The 18,616-nt window shown below is 43.2% G+C and overlaps 1 protein-coding gene across 1 annotated transcript in view; it reads left to right on the forward strand.

Moving 5' to 3' along the window:
- Nucleotides 1-4,239: 4,239 nt before the first annotated feature.
- T265_02916 (hypothetical protein) overlaps nucleotides 4,240-18,616 on the forward strand; it is a gene marked incomplete at both ends in the record, with an annotated part of 26,169 nt that continues 11,792 nt past the window's right edge. The window contains 4 exons of the mRNA XM_009167280.1: nucleotides 4,240-4,288; nucleotides 7,103-7,374; nucleotides 15,599-15,722; nucleotides 16,333-16,503. Of these exons, the coding sequence (XP_009165544.1) occupies nucleotides 4,240-4,288; nucleotides 7,103-7,374; nucleotides 15,599-15,722; nucleotides 16,333-16,503 (616 nt within the window). The remainder of the gene's footprint in view (nucleotides 4,289-7,102; nucleotides 7,375-15,598; nucleotides 15,723-16,332; nucleotides 16,504-18,616) is intronic.

Raw genomic sequence — 18,616 nt, forward strand, 5'->3', positions numbered from 1 at the left:
AGTTTTAGCCACCGTAGCCGGTAAGATCATCAATCTATGCCATGTCTGCTTGATGAATGCTGTTCGTACATCACTTACTCGAAGAATTTAACAAATCTGGATGATGCGAAACACCAATAGAGACTGCGGGCTCATATCTGGAAAACATACAAATTAATTTCAGTTGAAAGGTGAGAACGTTTTGGTCTATTAGGCGTCATTTATGAATAGCCAGCCAGTACACAAGCAGTACACAAGCTGCGAAGCCTGGGATCAATGTAACCTAGGTCATGTTTGAATGTGCCTAGTCGAAACAGCTGTGAGAGAAAAGCTGCTTGATCGCATTGGCCGTTAGACCGAATATTGTCACACCAACTGTTTCCGAAACTTGACGGATACCTCCCTGGGTGATGCGATACCACCCACCCGAAATTCAGACAGTTGCTTGTTTATTTCTGAAATTGTGTGAACAACAAATTCGATGATCGTCTCGACACAACATCGGACTAATCGGTGGTACGAGAGGAAACGATACTTTTGGGTGGTCCATCGCTTGTTCAAAATTCTCAGCCAGAATTGTCTCATGACCCCGTGGACATTTAACCAGCCGAAAATATGGCATTCGCAAGAACTTTATACTCAGATGTTCCAAGCTCCCCGAGTTGAGAATAGAAGCTTACGGGAAAGATTCGGGGCATTGCTGCTTCCATTAACTTTCAAGATGAAACCAAGCCATACTCTACGTACCGCCTGTGTCTTGGAAACGGGACCACACGCCAACTGCTTGATGCGACACCGCACATCACTTTAAATGGTAAAAATGCAACTGAGGCGTACAATCCAGTACCGACCGTCTGGTTCTCCCCCTTTTTTAAAGTTTTTTATATGGGCTTGGCAATTTTTACGTTTTTTAGTAACGTTTAACTGTATGGCTTTCAGAGCACCGCGAATAGCAACAAAAACACAGACTGTGCTGCTAACCCCTCGAGGCGATCTCCCCTGAATACAGCCACCTGATTTATCATGTTGGGTATCAAGAAGCATCTAGCTGAGCAGATTCTTTCCCGCTTTACAAATTGTGGTGGTTGTCCCACATGAATAGAAGAAACACGCATAAATTCTAGGTCACAGAGATTATGACAACCGCTTGTTTGAAACACCCTTCAAACCATTCACTTTTCTGTGATCCCTGTTTCTGACCGATCCTCAAATTGCAGTCCAGAGGGACATTCGGTCGAAATTTAATTAATTTCGAATGATGACTCACTTGGGATCTGACTAGGAACTGCGTACATGTCGAGTTTGCGTCTAGACAGTCGTTTGTTTGAGAACTTTTCAATCATATTAATTAGAACGGGAAAAACCTGCTGCTTGGTGCTGCCTTTGTCACTCATGATTCTGTGTCTCCACGTCATTAGGAAACTGTGGGACGTTTGATCAGAAATCAGGTGAGACATAATAAACAATGACTAGTGAAGACGAGAATAGCACACAAACAGGAGATTAAAAACCAATAATCAGCCTGGGTCCCGTTCAGTAATAACACGTGACGTGAATGGCTGTGGATTTTCATTGGTCAACCAGTGGCCAAAGGAGGTTGACCGAGAAAGTTATACGCATTTGTGGATGGAACTCGATTCCCTGGTTGAATTGTGATAGATGTTGTGCGATACCGACTGATTGCAGCCAACAGGTGGGCCATATTGAGCCACGCGTAAACTCCAAAATTCAAGTAGTTCAAACGGAGGTTTATCAACAAATGCGGCAGTACGAATACAATAATAACATATTTAAGAAAAAAACGAGTTTATATCGCGAGATTATGCCGGCTGCTATACGCCGGAGTGGTTATAGCTTATGCTATATTTGATCTTTACCAATAAGTGAATAGGAAACTGTACGCCTACCCAGAATACACACTGACTGCAGAAAATTTGGCCATATACTGGAGAACCCACATTTTCAATTTAACCTAGATATGCGAAGACTTGTTGAACCAGCGGTTTACGTTCAAGTTAAAGCGAGGAAGGGGCTACAGGCGGAAAACGGAAACAACAAAACGAGGGACCGCGTTGCACACAACAAGAGCAGAGGAAAAATCAATACCATCGAATCGCTTTCGACTGTTCAGCGGACAGCTGACATATGACGTTAAATTATGGCAAAGGGTTAGCAGCCACACTGAACTTCCAGGTCGGCCCTAATAAACGCCAACTTAGAGTGAATACTGCGGTGCCTTTGCAAATACGTATGGAGGACTTTTCGTTTTTGTTCTTACCGTACAAAATAGTCACAAAACATTGATTTCCACCGTTCTGACATTCTCTAAAATTTGCGTCATCTAATCGAAATCACTTGCCGTTCCAATCAATCTGGGCCATTTGAGGTCATTGGTTTTGGCTCAGTGACGAATTACAACAGCAGAACAAGCTATTGCTCTAGCATTTGGTGCAGATGTTCCCCTGCAAAGGCGATTTATCTACCTCTCTTCAACACAGCTTGGTGCGGCGCAGGCACCAGATACGTTCTACATTATATCCATGCCGCCAACCGAAATTCCTCAAGATGTTTGCCAAAAATTTTTTGTTCCCTATTCCTTTCATTCTAAGGTGTGGTTCGCAAAATATCATGGACCGTTCACTGAACCTGGTTGATGGAGCCACTGTAGAAGTATGTCCTCTTTGACCACGCAGATTCGTGACTGAAAACATAACTGCAGTACTCAGTATCTTAACAGCGGTAATTCGAGCGTAATAATATATGTTGACAGTATGAAATGACTTGGTAAGTTTCAATTAAGGTTTCATCCTGTCAGCGTAGCCAGCATATGCTTATAAGCCCAGAAGCACGCGATAGCCGTCTCATCCTTATTGGGAACCATGAGCAGTGCTCATCCCATGAAACACAGTGAATTCCAAACTCACCGCAGTGGTTGAGCATCGAAAAGTACAGATTAGCTCCTCGATTGTCAAGTTTTCAATCGTTAGTTCTACTTAGCATTATTATCATCCTTTCTCTGAGTCGTGGGTTCAGAACTCTTTGCGTTCGAACTCTTAACCGGGATGTCGTGGGGAGTTTCTTGGACTTCTGGTGACATTTTTCAAGGTTGAAACAGCTGCGCGGTGTTCTTCGGCTTTTCTGCACAGATTCGCTTCACCCACAGGACAAACTTTCAATTGGTGATGACTTTTGTTTGACCGTGCAAAAAACCCCGAATATATACAACGAGTTCAAATTTAATTTTACTGCGGCGGTGAAATTGTCTTCAGCGTGAATGCACTTTCCGTTTGATGGCTTTGTCGTTCCCGAGAAACTTGTTCTCGAGAATGCAACGGTAGGAATTGCGTGAAAATGTAGTTAATGGGTGACACATGGCATATATTTATAAAAGTAACCGCTTGGTGAAATTCATGGCCTACCATAACGAATGATTGTGGCTTGAATCACACGCATTGCATTAAATTACGATATGAAACTCAGACGTGTAATTAAAGTGAGACAAATTTATGATTTTAATTCGCTAGCACTGGCGCCGACGTGCACCAATGTGCCCCATTTTCAGACATCTTTCTCTACCCGCGGTGCGACGCTACTAGCATCGAGAAACCATGACTGACACACATCAGCCTTCGTAGTATGATGATTGACCCGAATAGCCGAAGATGTCATTAACACTGTATATCAGTAATACACAGACGCGCTCGGTCCGGCGCAGGCCAAGAATTATGTGTTAAACGTAGATTCGCTACCATGTTTCGACTGTATGTTGCAATTCTCCGCTAGCATTAAGGCCTGATTGTTGGCTATTTCTGTTTGGAGGCTCTTTGGATTGAAATTATCCTTTCTTGTCATCATCATCATCATCATCATCATCATCATCATCATCGACATCATGACATCAGTTTTCGACACCTATGCTTCACTACCGTACAACCGTTATTCATTTCAAAGCCTTATTGTGAATTGATGCTAGCTTACCACAATAATCCCGAGGTGCCTACACCTCCGACACCTACGACAAGAACGCCACTGACATCGGTTGGCAGCCATGTCTTCTAGTGTCTCCAACCAGGAACAGTGAGGATCACGCGGTCCCCATCCTGGAAGGCGAGTAGCACCGACAGCACTCAGGTGTCTTGTGATCGCCTTCATACTCCTCTGCCAAGTGAAGGGTTGACCACTTCTCTGTTTACGCCACTCTGAACTGGTTTTGGAAAACAGCATTCCCTTCGACAAACGACGGTTCGGCATATGTAATACATGTCCCAACCAACGCAGCTTACGGTTCTGGACACATTCTTCAATGGAGGTACCCGTTGCACAACCGATAACGCGCTTTTTAACTCCCTCGTTACGGATTCGCTAACCCACATGAGTTATGGTTCTGAGGCCTTCTTGTTATATCAGTTGGTGGTGAAAAATGGAAAATTAAAAACCCATATTGTAACCCTGCTTGTTTAAAAATGTGTTTGATGTAACGCGTAGCTCATTTGCTCAACATGGCTCACTGGCAACTTGCAGTCTAGGTGCCGAAAATCGAGATCTATTTTGGTTTATATTTCATTATTCGGAGAATAAATGACTTACCATGCGAAAAAATCCGTTATTTAAGCGGTGGTACGCCCAGTGAACAAATGATGTATTTAAACCGTCTCCACCTGATTGAACAATCCAAGATTTGGAAGAAGTAACACCGCTTCCTGCACAGCATTCGACTCTCGTAAAAACTGAGCTCTACTTTCCACAAACAGAACCTACACCGGCACATCGCGCGCGACTGATTGAAGTCGCACAAGGTACCAGATGCACTGGAGATGAAACGTTATCACTGCATTGATGATTTAAGCTGAAGAATGGCAAAGGGCTGTAGAGTACTTCTAGAATTTTTGTAATTGTTGCATTTCTTGGTACCAGCAGAAGATCCCGTGCGTAAGATAGCTCATTTGAATGATGTCTACCACCAAGAGACCTAAGGAAGCAATCGTGCGCAAATAAAGACAATAATTACTTTCCAAACTAAACATTCACAGGATGTGCAGATCCTAAGGTTTTCAGGGAATGATGGAGATACATTACAGACAAAAATTAAGATCTTTTTTTTTCCAGGTGACTCCAAAGATCTCTTGCTCACATCCCTTTATAGGCAAAGAGAGAGAGACGGCATTTATCATGATATATCAACTGTCTTCAGATGATCGTCGCTCTTGAGCTTATCCTTTGCATCAAGGAGAATAGCTGTGTTAAAATGAGCACCTACTGGCTTTAAAAAACTAAGGACCTTTGTAGTGTACTACTCATAAGGTTGCTGAATATCCATCGACAGCTCACGACCGGTTTCGCCCTTCTTGGGGCTCATCAGGTAGACGCAGTCCCCGGGTTTCCGGTTTCCCGGGTTTTACTTGAGAACATCACAAACGATAGATTCAGCTGGGTTCCAGGTGAATCTTTCGAAAAACCAAATTAGTTTGCAAATGAGTGTATATTCGCTAACCAGGGACCTGTTAGAAAATATCTACCCTAACCGCTTCATTTCTGCTCAAAATTATCCTAACCTACCTTGAACAAACACGTAGGAGGTTTCTGATTTTAACCGCTGAGATTAAGCCCAAGGTGATTTCGACTCTAAATAGCGTTCATGTCGCTGCACATCCGTAGGAAACGTAGCTTCACAAACGAGAAAATAGTTTTCCCGTTTGCTCTGCAATCAGCCTGGTTTCAGCGAAATCTATTGGTATTGAAGTCTATCTCAGGCCTCCGAAAGTGTACGAAAGTGGTTAATTCAGCTGGTGTCGTAACCACACTACAGGGTCATAGGTCAAACAAAACCAAACTGTCATTGATTGCAATAAACTCGAGTGGATTTGTGGAACCTGAACCCTAAGTTGCCACTGGTCACCGACTCAAAAACTGGCTTCTTATGGGTGAAAGGGTCGTTGCTGTCTTTGACGATGATGATCATCGCCCAGACCTTATCGTGACACTGTTTGTGAGGCCGGATTGAAACATCTTTGTTTTTCCTTTTGGCGATAAATATACGTACGCGCTTGCATACGCGACTTGATTTAGTAAAAGAACTACTAATGTGGTCACGTGTCCTCTAGACTTGACAGGGTGGATGCGAGGAACAGGCAGGCGGGGAATTAAACTTTCCTTAGAAAGACGACAGGTTCACGTTTACGACAAACAAGTCGTCTCATCCATTCCACTCATTTCATCGGCATAATCTTTCTTGACCTAGATGGTGGATATTGCCGGAGTAGAGTCTTCAAAGTCGCTTGGCCAGGAATCTTACACCCAGCGTTCGAAACATTAAGCATAAAACTCTCCACAAGCATATTTACACACGACCACTTGTCTGTGTTTACCCGATCGATAGTTCACGTGATTTCTTGCCAATGTGAACGTAGCTGCCACTACTGCGACTAAGTTGAACCATCGAATGACAATTGACAATGATGAATAGTGAACAGGAACAGTCTGATTACAGGCTCCGTCGGGTAGAGAAGCACCCCATGTGGTCTTCTTTTGGAAACAGATGCACTGGTAAAGGATAGTCAAACAGGAATGTATCTCGGTGGAAATGCTGGGGTCCAGTAGACGGAACAGTGTAAGGTTTCGACGACGGAAGGTGATGTCTTTCAATCGAGAGACACACACCTTTTACTTTTCTGTTTGGTTCGTTTTTTTTTTCTAAAATGCTGACAGCACGTCAGCGCAACCTTATTATGGCCTAAACAGTGTGTCTTGTACAGTACGTTGAACCTATCAATGAAGCTGTCAGTGGGTTTAGGAATGTTACATGCTGAAAACTTGAACAAATCAGGATAGTGCACTACTCAGAAGGTTGCTGAAAATCCGTAGACAGCGCACGACCAGTTTTGCCTTTCTTGGGGCTCATCAGGTAGGTGCAGTCCCCGGCTTTCCGTCAAACTTATGTTCTACTTGAAACCAGGGTAGACTTTTGATATCCGTAGTTTTTGTCCCCCCCCCTTCTGACGGGTGACAATCACTTTTAAGCAGATACACATTTATTGCTGAGATGCGCCTCTTGTTGCGTGGTATTACGTATGCGTATATGTAAGTTCCGAAATGACAGAATGCTTTGTAATTTCGATGTTTTTAGCAGCCCACAATGTGACAACAAACAGTCCAACGTGGACCAGTTTTGTGACCAGCACGGCAATTACGTGTAACGCAGATACGGTTCAAATCACATGTCCACCAAGAATGCACATACAACCAGTGTCAGTGAACGCGCACCCCGAAATACCTCCACCGCTTTCCATTCCGGGGACTGTCAGTCCTAAGTGCTTCTGGAGCGAGGGCGAACGAGGCACATATAATCAGATCTATCGCAGGTACAGCTCCAAGTGTCTTCGGACAGATGCGCATATGGTAAGTCGCTGAGAGGTGAAAATATTCATAAATTTTACTGTTGGCCCGGTCAGATGTCAAAAACTACTTTATTTTGTCATTTCAGTATCAGTCTGTTTGCTTAGTAACCTAAACAAAGTGGATGTATGGAAAAGGGAACTTATTTTTTAGGACCCTTTCAGGTACAGTGCGGACACAAATACCGGCAAATACCAGGAATGAATTCGGCTCTTCACAGTACGGATGCTTGCTTAATTAGACAGGTTACGTCACAATTAGTACGAGTCCATCGTGGGTGAATTCTCAATGCGATGTGGCTTGAAACACACTCATCAAGTAGTTGGGATCCCACCCAAGTAGAGCTTCAAAATCATCGCAAACGGATGCATTTTCTTGAAGGCTCACTGTTTTCAACCTTGATTTTTCGTAAGGGTATCAATGTAAAATGTCCTGTGATCGTAACGTTAGAGGCAGTTCGTTGTGACAACTATCGTCTTTGTAAAACGGGGAACGGGAGATACAGTGTTCCACTACAACATTCCATCTACAGGCGGGTCAGCAAGACAGAGCTGACGTCAACTCGGTCAGCTGAGTCTTTAGGCATCCGGAGGGGTGAAACTGTAATAGATATAGTAATTAGATATGCAGGTGAAACTGTGGGAAAAACCAGGCCAACTAAATTAGATGAGATTGCGCGATACCCGCCTAGCGTTAAATTAGTTAACTTTAAAGAGATACCGCATATTTTCGGCGGTTCTCGCAGGCAAACGTTTGTACTCACAATGAGTGTGGAAGATGGATATAGCGGACATATAAATGGATGAAGAATACGTTGACCTCCACTAGTTTTTCTTCGGAACACATTTTATGGCATGCATCAAGGCGCTTGCTGAATACGTAGTTGATCAAAACCGTTCTCGAGGTCACATCACGACTGGAAGCGTGTTTAAACGATAAGAGACAGTGGAACCAGTGAGTTACGTTGGTAAGAATAGGTGAAATGACAAAATGTCGAAAAAAAATCGCAGAGTGGTGAGTTGCTCTTATTGCTCTGTCTGAGGGCGGAAAACGAGAGTCCTCGTACTCACAAAACAATGATTTAAACGCTGGTTGACAAATGCGACTCATCCTTTAGGATAGCCGCGAGGTCTCTTCCGGAATTGTACGGGCCTCCCAACCTGATGTACAGTATACTCGTCTGGCATCAGATCATACCGTTTTGGCTTCACAGAAAAGGGAACTTTCTTGAGACTGTCTAACAGGTCCGCCTAACTGCGTCTACATAATTTTACGTGAGAATTTAAGCTGCCACTGTCCTTGGTCTGTACGTCTCAGTGAGGCACTTCAGAGTGCACACGCACATACACCTGTCCGCTAATCGGAGGAGCTTCTCTTTATTATGAGATACTCATCCTTAGATTGGTCATACTGAGAAATCCACTGCCCGTATGTTTCAAAAAAACAAAAACACTACTTCGCCGCATGAACGGAAGTCCTTTACAAGAAAATGATGTCAACCGTCTGTGGCACTTCAGAGTGCACACGCACATACACCTGTCCGCTAATCGGAGGAGCTTCTCTTTATTATGAGATACTCATCCTTAGATTGGTCATACTGAGAAATCCACTGCCCGTATGTTTCAAAAAAACAAAAACACTACTTCGCCACATGAACGGAAGTCCTTTACAAGAAAATGATGTCGAACCGTCTGTGTTTTCGATGGAAGTCTCCTGCTTTGAGAAGACAGGCGCCAGTGTGCCTGTATGCGGTTTCAAATGTGCTGTTCGAGGTGGATGGAACCAAGTGACACTGCCAAAACCGGGGACAGGCGTTCAGATAGACCCCACTAGCGAGACGAACTTGATTGCTTTATTTACTTTGCTTTGGATATCTTGCGGGTAAGAGTCCATCGGCTTTATGAATATTTTGAATAGAAACCTCCCAAACAAGGTGATTGGTAGTGTGGATCCTGGACAGGTTGCTCCTCCAAGACAGCGCCATTTTTGGCGCGGTTTGGTGGTAAAACTAACTCTGACGTTTTGCGTGTATAGCAAATGTAACCATACCATCAGAGTCGGTGCCTCCGGAATAAATCATCGAGCCGAGTGGTGGACGCTAGGTCTTCAACCCACACAGAATCTTTCCTTAGATCTCCGCCGAAATATAGGCGTTTCTTGAAGTCTCCTACAGAATTTGGTGATATAAGGATTGAGAACAAAACGGATTTACCTCAAAACCATCGTTTGCTAAATGAGGAGAATGAAACTGAGAACGAGAGACGGTATCATTTGCAAAAGATGGCTCTAATCTTCTTTCCCGATTAACCAAGTAATTACGAAGAATGAAGTTGACATTATATCTCAAGCTGAAATCTTGCGTTCTCTCGTGAATGGCAAACACATTTACTGAGCTTTGTGGCTCAGCAGATTGCGCTTCAAAAGACCTATTCGAATCATACTTTTAAATGCAAGAACCCATCATTTTCTGGACGAGACTTCTCATGTGAGCGACTTCGTCAGCGACCCATCTGGCAAGACTCCGATCAAGACTATTATTGGTCGACTCCCATGACCTTGAAGGGAACGAAGATGCCCAGTGTGCCTCAAGTTAACTTCCTACCTCAGCAGCTAAACTGTCTCGAGATTGGCAAAAATCAGCAATTGTTTTTACTTTCTTCTGTTCACTCCACGCCACAACTCGGTGACAGATTACACGTTAGAACGAGGTCGAATACTATTTTTTCACCACTCACAAGGTTGCTGAAAACTCTTCACAGCCCACGTTCTTCTGTTCACTCCACGCCACAACTCGGTGACAGATTACACGTTAGAACGAGGTCGAATACTATTTTTTCACCACTCACAAGGTTGCTGAAAACTCTTCGACAGCCCACGACCGGTTTCTCCCTTTTTGGGATTCATCAGGTAGGCGCAGTCCCCGAGCTTCCGTCAACCTTATGTTCTACTTGAACCCAAATACACTAATTTGCAAATCAATTTGTTTTTCACGATAGACTCAACTGAATCTCTCGTAGAATATCATAAACGAGAGATTCAGTTGAGTTTCTCATGAAAACCAAATTGATTTGCAACTTAGTGTGTTTCTCGAGGTCGAATGCTCTTAAGGCAACTAGTTGTCCACTATTTCGTAAATGCATTTCTTAAACTCGTGGTTACAATTTTTGTTGCATGAGACTAGCTCATGTTTAACCTAAACCCCAGCTGACTGGCTGCGTGGTCTCCGACTTTGGGATATTTGCTGCACTGATTCAAGGGCTTGCTTGTGCGTCTGCTCTCTTTCGATGTGTGGTGTCTGGCTCATCTGCAGGCGACTCCCCACTCCTGAGAATCCTGTTCGCCCGAAACCATTAATTTTTATTTAACTGCTGAATCAACGCAATTGGATTGGAAAACACCCATGATGATGAGCACGAAACCACCCAATTAGACAAATTGCAAATCATCGGTGTCCCGATGTCCGTGATTTTAAGCTAATAGCTTTAATTGATGATTTTTCTGATGCATCTTGGGACTAGCTTTTGGAACGCGTCAGGAGAGAGACTTTATTGCGCTTTTAGATAAATTATATAACTGGTGTGACTTTTTCTACATTTGGATACATTCGTATAAAAAGATAAGACCATGTGAACAAGAAGCAGTGACACACACAGTCGTCTGTTTTGAAATGAATCATCGACAAAAACAAACTGCGAATTCTGTGTAGGCCTTCTGTTTGGATTGACAAATCAGTCACTGACGGAAAACCTGGTTCAAAGAGCATAAAAAACATATGGTCAGGTGGCTATCATTTTGCAGCTGAGGTTTTTCAGCGGAAATGCTGGCAGAAGTTCGTCAAGGTGACCTTGAAGTTCATAAGACAAGCGTAACAGTGTGACAGAACTTCTGGAAATGTTTGCATAGTAGTCGGCCAGTTGCGGAACCGGGAAACGTCAGTGGGCAACAGATTAACGTTCTTACTGTGTTTGATGTTGTGTCTCATCAAATGTGTTAAACTATCACGTCGAAATAATCCAAAAATGACAATCTGCAAGTCAGGTTGGAGACCTAACCAAATTTCAGGGGAATCTCTCGTTCCGGTGCTTTTCTGAACTCTAAAACGACCTTAAGCAATGCGTTCAGTTAAAGATCGCGTGACAAATCAGAGATTTAGTTGGTGCACGACAAAACAGAGATGTATTTGAGTCCAAAGAGAGTAACAATGGGTAGACTTCGTCACGTAAAGTATGGTGTTCGACTAGTTTGGGACCCACTTGTTGAGCCACAACAGTGACGAAAATGGTAGTGAATTTCAACCAGCCTAATAAATAGCATAATTCCAAGAAAAAAAAGCGGTTGTACCTAAACACGTCGTTTTTGGCGAGTTTTGCTGACTCGAAGCTGTCATTTCGGGTGACATCCCCGGTGAATACGCGCCGGATGGGACTAATGGTAAAGATGAATTTATACCCTTGATGTCCATAAAAATTGTGCGGTCTGATGGTGTGGGAAAACCGTCTTTCGGTGACCAGATATTCATTAATAAACCACCGATAATCTTTGCGTAGTGAGTCAGCAATGATATGTGACAGTGTGCCGCCGCTAGGCTGGGATGTGAACTGTGATTTTAGCCGTAGTAAACGTGTCTAGACACGTTGTCACAGGAACCACACACTGGATGAAAGAAGCCAGAGCTTTGGGTGCTGTCAGGCTGATTAGCATAGCAAATCTTGCAGACCCATTGTGGGTCTGTGGGGATTTGGAGGCCTTAAATACCTTTTAGTTCATTGGTTTTATCCAACATTTCCAGAACAAATTGTCCAGAGTAGCCACAAACGGGAATAACTCAATGGGAGATAATTTCAGGGGAAAGTGTGACGACCATCTTGTCAGATCTATGGACAATCACTGGACATACACAGGGTGAAGTGCTCAAATAAGATCTGTTTTCTGGGACTGACCACCTCTAAGTAAGTGTTACAACTACGAACAGTCTCTCCTAACACATACGAAAGATGAAATGTACAAAAGTCCTCGTCAGAAACATACTGAGTACTGACTATTGGACGACAGTGTTTGAATCTATCTTATTTTAGATACAGCGGGTGCCTAAACCATTTGTGCTGCTCTAAGCTACAGGTAACAGCTGCATTCTCACAGACTGTGTCCTGCGAAGGGCCCGTATAGGCGGTTTACATTAAGTTCAAATCAATGGTGTTAGGGCTGGATCCGCACTTTTTGCCAGTCTATGGAGAGAAGCAGCGTTCATCCATCGTATACTGACAACGTGGGATGCTCAGTGCGAGCGCACATACGAGGGCACATAAACGCTGAGATTTAGTCAATGAGGAATGAAAAAAACTCAACACGAGGCCTCCACAAATGTAAACTTAACACAGTACTTTGATCCTTTAGGAATGTCCCTAGTTATTGCCCACTCACAGTATTAAAGACTGACGCAGGCTTGCTTCTTGCACAGACCGACTTTGTTTCACGCAATCCACTACCCTTGAAAGAAGGCCTTTGCTGCGGGGTTATTTATTCGGAAATGCCAACTGACCGGTTACAGACAATTGAACAGGGAAGCAAAACACTAATTTGCATCTTATTTAGAAAAACTGGACACCCATCTTCTCCCGAACGCGTCTTCTTGAACTTTCCTGGAGATTCATTGACTCCAATTATTCCTCGCTCAAATCCAAGCAAATGTTACAAAGTGACTCCACAAATTCCACAACAGATCTCTCCTTTTCAAAAGACGCAAAGCAAAATTCCACGAACAACACATACTACTCGCGTGCCTCCCCATCATTAGTATCACCGTTACACACTAACTGCGCAAACACTTGGTTCAGAAGTTACAATTCTTGCCAGTACAAGGACAAGTCTTAATAGTTGCTTCGGTGGGACATGATGAGATATTGCATCACTCCTACAGTAACAAGACTCACGAGCTGCACAAAATGATTTGCCGATCATGTTCACGGAATGCGCCTTAATCTACTGCCTTTCATCTCATTGCTAACATGCAAGGAGTTGGGAATATCGTCACTTTCCTAGTTCACAGGCAAACCGATGTTTGGGTGAATTGAGTAGAAAGTATTTACCGGATCATTCGCGTAGTTGCCATAGTTTCGCGTGATGGATATCGCATCGGCCTATCGTCGGCAGAAGTCTAACTGCTCCGTTGCTGTTAAAACCACATGGATCTTTCGAGAAATATAGTCATTTGCAAATCAATTTCATTTTCAAGAGAGACTCAACTTAATCTCTCTTTTATGCTATCCTACAACTGGATGTGGTGCACACAGACCGCCTCATGTTTCGGTTGGCACGGTATTCGAGATATTACAGTATAGTTTCATAGAGCAAACCACTCACAAGGTTGCTGAAAACTTCGACAGCCCACGACCGGTTTCGCCCTTCTTGGGGCTCGTCAGGTAGGCGCAGTCCCCGAGTTTCCGTCAACCCTATGTTCTACTTGAACCCAAATTGGACTGTTTTCGAGAAATACACTCATTTGCAAATCAATTTGGTTTTCACGAGAGACTCAACTAAATCTCTCGTTTTTATGATATTCTACAACTGAATGTGTCGTACACAGGCCGCCTCGTGTTTCAGCTGTCACGATATTCGGGATATCGCAGAACATTTTCTTCAGTGTTTTTTCTCATTGCTCAACTTTGACCTCTTTGGCATTCTCGTGCCTTGGGGAATGTGGCTGTTTAGTTCACTCATAAATTTGATCGTCAATATACGCCTCAGGAAAGTCGCAAACACTGTCAACGGTTTTTTATTTAATGACATCTACGTGAACGGCAATGAAAAATCTATAAAAATATATTGTGGTTAGGTGAATGAAAGTCCTCAATTTGGTTGACTAGTTGAATGGGGTCCTTCAGAGTTAGACTGTCTCTTCATACCCAGTGAACTCAGTCATACCCAAATGCAAAATAAAACAAATGAAGTTTCCAAGAGAAAACGCGCAGTAGTCAAAGCTATCGTACCGTCTGAAAGTTTTTCGAAATCCCAGACTGAAACATCACTAATTCTGGAGGACTGCACAGTCTGTCCCCGCATCAATTTACGCTCCACGGAGCTGGGATTGATTTTGCTGAGTGCATTTCAAATCATCCATCTGCTCGAGGCGTGCATTAATCAGAGTGCCAAGTTGTCGATCACACACCATCCGTGATGGATTTGTTCGGCAACTTTGAGTCCATACGGTCTTACGCACGGAGATCTGATCATAAAATGCATGTATGCGAATCCCGTACTAAACTGTAGCTCAACCACTCGGATATCGGGCACTGAAATTCAGTCAAGAATGTACACTGAGACTGGCCGGATTGAATGTGAGTTTTTGGAATCCATAGAGATCTGACGACTATTGAAGTGACCCTTGTATTCCACTTTCTTTTTATAAAATGGATGATGGAAAGAGACCTACATTCACTTTGGAATGAATTCACAAGGTATATGAAGAGCCGATTGACCAGAAGCACTAAAGTCTGATCCACAACAGATCGGGAGTGAAACCCGAAACTCGAGCGTGGAAACCATACCAACATTTAATTTGAATAAATGAAGCACAATCGTTAAGTAATTAAACAAAAATACGAGGCAGTGGCATCGGTTTTGAGTTCATTTTTTTCTGGCAAATAGACGAAATGAACACGGGTAAGTCATGCGATCGCTGACAGCCGGCAAACATCTGTACCTCCAGATTGTTGCTTTCAGTGATTAGTTTCGTTCATGACAAATCCATTTATTTGGAAGAATTGTTTGGCTATAGACCGGTTGCCATGGCGTTGGTCACGCGTTGCGAATTATGGAGCTTTACACCAGATGGTGTTACAAAGACTTGCATTTACGCACAACTCGTGAACATTGATTTCTCCCCCCACAGCAATGAAGGATCCTGAAAATCTGTTGGTATCGCTGCGACTTAGCTAGCCTATTACTATTCAGACCGTCTCTTCCAGGGCCACCATCTCTGGTGAAGTTGTAGCACCTTAAATCATCCTTTTTGGAAGACTACCGACAAATAAGAAGTCAAAAACTGTTGACGTTGTTCATGTAATGCCTGAATAGAGGAACAAATGTCCAAACTACTTTTGTCTTTGGGAGGAATGTCGGTTGATTATATATTTTCAATGTATATCACGCTCATTACGTCATTTCTTCCACAGTTTGGGTGCTTAACTTTCGCCGTAATGCACTAACCTCACAACGGTTTTATTGACAGCACGTCCGGCATTTTTGTGAAGGTCGCTACTCGTGTAATATTTTGGGAAGTCAACTGCAGGACAACAGTACCGACTGCGCGAAACACAATTTCCCCATCCGGATCGATTACCAGTGTCTTCCAGGTGGGTTTTCCACAGTTCTTCAAAGCCATTGTTCCCCACGTATCACTTGACATTCAGGGTGTGGTACAATGAAAGTATCAAGATCCGTCGAAAGTTAGGTTGCCTGTCAGATAACAGTGTATTGCTCATTTGTGGACAAGCAAAGTTCCCACTCTTGGTTTGCTGAATCTCAGTGTTTGTTCACCCAACGAAACGTTTTTTTGCATATGACGTTCAGGTTAATTCTTGAGTATTCCAAATCAAATCTGAGTTACAAATTAATTAAAACCCAATGCTCATGCTTTGAGCGACAGAGTTTTCCAGAAAATCTCACTATAATGAATACATCATTTAAATGTGACCTGTGCTTTCTCGTGCAACATGTTCTTGGAAAGAAAACAGTGTCCGAGAAAAAAGGTAACCCCATTTTGCCCGATTCCGTTTGCCACAAACTTACTGCTAGCCCCAAATGCCGAGATACTACTTAGATCACATCGTTAACCAGTAAAGTTTTATAACTAAAGGCAGTAATTTATCTGAATGGTGCGTTAAGTTTCTGACCAATGACCATTATCCTCAGTCGATATAAACAAGCACACCAGTGTCCAGAAACATTGTATTTACATCACAGATTCGGATACAACCCTGTTCGAGGCAATTTGCGCGGATACCTACATGGAAGTGAAGTGTGATGGACGTTCTCTCGCAGTCGCCGTACTCGCCGCGCGATTAGAACAGAAGATTGATCAGCTGGCTGGCAGTCAACGGCCTGGATGTCAAACCGTTCCCGGTGATGGATTGAGTGAGTGCTCTTGATCGAAAAAAGGGGCGATGGTTACCATCCCCATTATTTCAGTCCGTTTCGGTTACATTAAGCTCACTAGTGACCGGTATCATTTCCCGTTTTATGAGCTCGATTGCATGGTCCATTATTCAAAGCAAATGCACGCCTAATCCAACACAATGTATCGTCCCTGATAACTAATGTATATCCTTCGTTTACTGGCTTTGGATAAAATAAGGGTTAGAATAAAAGTGATATTTCATCCACACCATTGACTATGTGAAATGGCACGTTTGTTACCAATAGTATAACGCTATATGCCTCTTTTGAAACGTTGATGTTCGGGTAAATTCTCCATAGGCTCGTTTTCAAACCAATTATAAGGATACATTCCAAACTCGTGGACTTTCCACCGCTTCTGATGAGTGATTTGAGGTGCGACAGAAACAATTTGTGAGCTGGAACCTTATATTCTTCTTTTATCCCTTTAATAAAAATTAGATCTGGGAAAATTTACCCCACAGCCTGAAAGACTAAAGTGTAAGTTACCAGATTTGATTCCCTTCAATTACTGTTGGGGGAATTTCAGTGCAATTGAGGTTTTTCTTCAGATATTGTGCCCTTTTGGCAATGCTTGGTCCTTCCGAAAAAATGAGCGATGCGGTTTTGTTGACCAATGGCCAAACCTATGGCGATTCTTTAAGCACATTGTTTGACTGCTTGCATCTACCCTGATGTCGTGTGGAAGATGTCATGCAGAGAAACTGTTTTCTTGATTTTCGATGTCTTCTCCAAACGCAGAAATCCAAAGTTTCGACCGCCCATTGGGCGAACTTGAGCTAGGCGTGTGAATGCTTGCTTCATTATGAAACAAGTAGGCTATCATCCGGGCAGAACAAAACGTGGTTGAAGAAAGGGTTCGTCACAAAAGTAGAAATCTGTTAAGGCTTCCCACAACAAACGCCCATAGGAGTAAAGCAAGCTAGCATTACCGTTGATTCAGGTCACTCAGCGAAATCACCTGGGTTTAAAATTATAAAATCCGAGTAGAGTTAGATCCAATTAACCACCACCATCCCCAAAACCAATTGTCCTAGCACCCTTGGACGAACACAGGTGAACGAAATCTGTGAACGACCCCATCCCACTAATCAACAAACAGGGACATCAGACTGAACACCCAGCACTGATCACGTCACTAGTTATAAGGAATCTCACGACTTGGTTCCCTGACTGCCTTAAAACCCAATCAACCCACTTACTTACTCACTTGGCTTGACGAAGCTTTTGTGTCAAAAGCGAAACGTTGCCCAGTAATAAATCCACCGATCGTTTACCAAACCCCTCTGAGACGATGACTTCCCAATCGGTCCCAAACATTTTCCAATGGATGAGAGACTCTATTTTTCTTAAAACAATATGGGAATTCGAGAACATTGTTCTGTGGAGCTCGGACATCAGGTCGGAAGTTTATGTTGTGGCAATTTACTGGGGGCCCATGGACTCCAAAGGGTCTGTCAAGTTCCGCGGAATTGCATGTGGCCCTGGCGGACCAAGAACTGACGTTTCTGTGACTCTTGGTAACGTCATCAAACCTAATGCTTCTCGGCCTTGACCACGCAGCGAGAACTAGAACAACCTTTCCCACATAAACACACAATTAGTTCATCAGCTTCAATATGTGAATTAAAATGACGAGATAGGTGACCTGAAAGGAGTGATAGTAGTACCCGGGGAGGCGTCGAACATCGAAAGTCCTCGCAGTGGCTGAGTTCACTTTATGCTTCTTTGAAAACTACGGTTTTAAGACAACGAAGCTATGCTGTCCGAATGCAAAAAAATCCGTGTATGAGGAAAACAGATTGAACAGAAAAACGATTTCTGCAATGCACGCCCAACCAACCAAGACGGTTTCTTTCCTGTGTCATAGGTAGATAAATGCTTATATGATTACACAGGCGAAAGCTCGTATTTCGGCTGGAATGATAGCAGTCCCTCATCGCACTTCCACCTCGTGAATATAAACTAATTAAAGTGGTCCACTCAGAATAAGAATTCGTATCAAACAAAATGCGCCACGCCTATTCGAGGATTTTGATGGCAGTTCCAGAAATGGTCACAAGCCAAATTA

Source organism: Opisthorchis viverrini (assembly GCF_000715545.1).
Source record: "Opisthorchis viverrini unplaced genomic scaffold opera_v5_38, whole genome shotgun sequence".
Lineage (NCBI taxonomy): Eukaryota > Metazoa > Platyhelminthes > Trematoda > Opisthorchiida > Opisthorchiidae > Opisthorchis > Opisthorchis viverrini.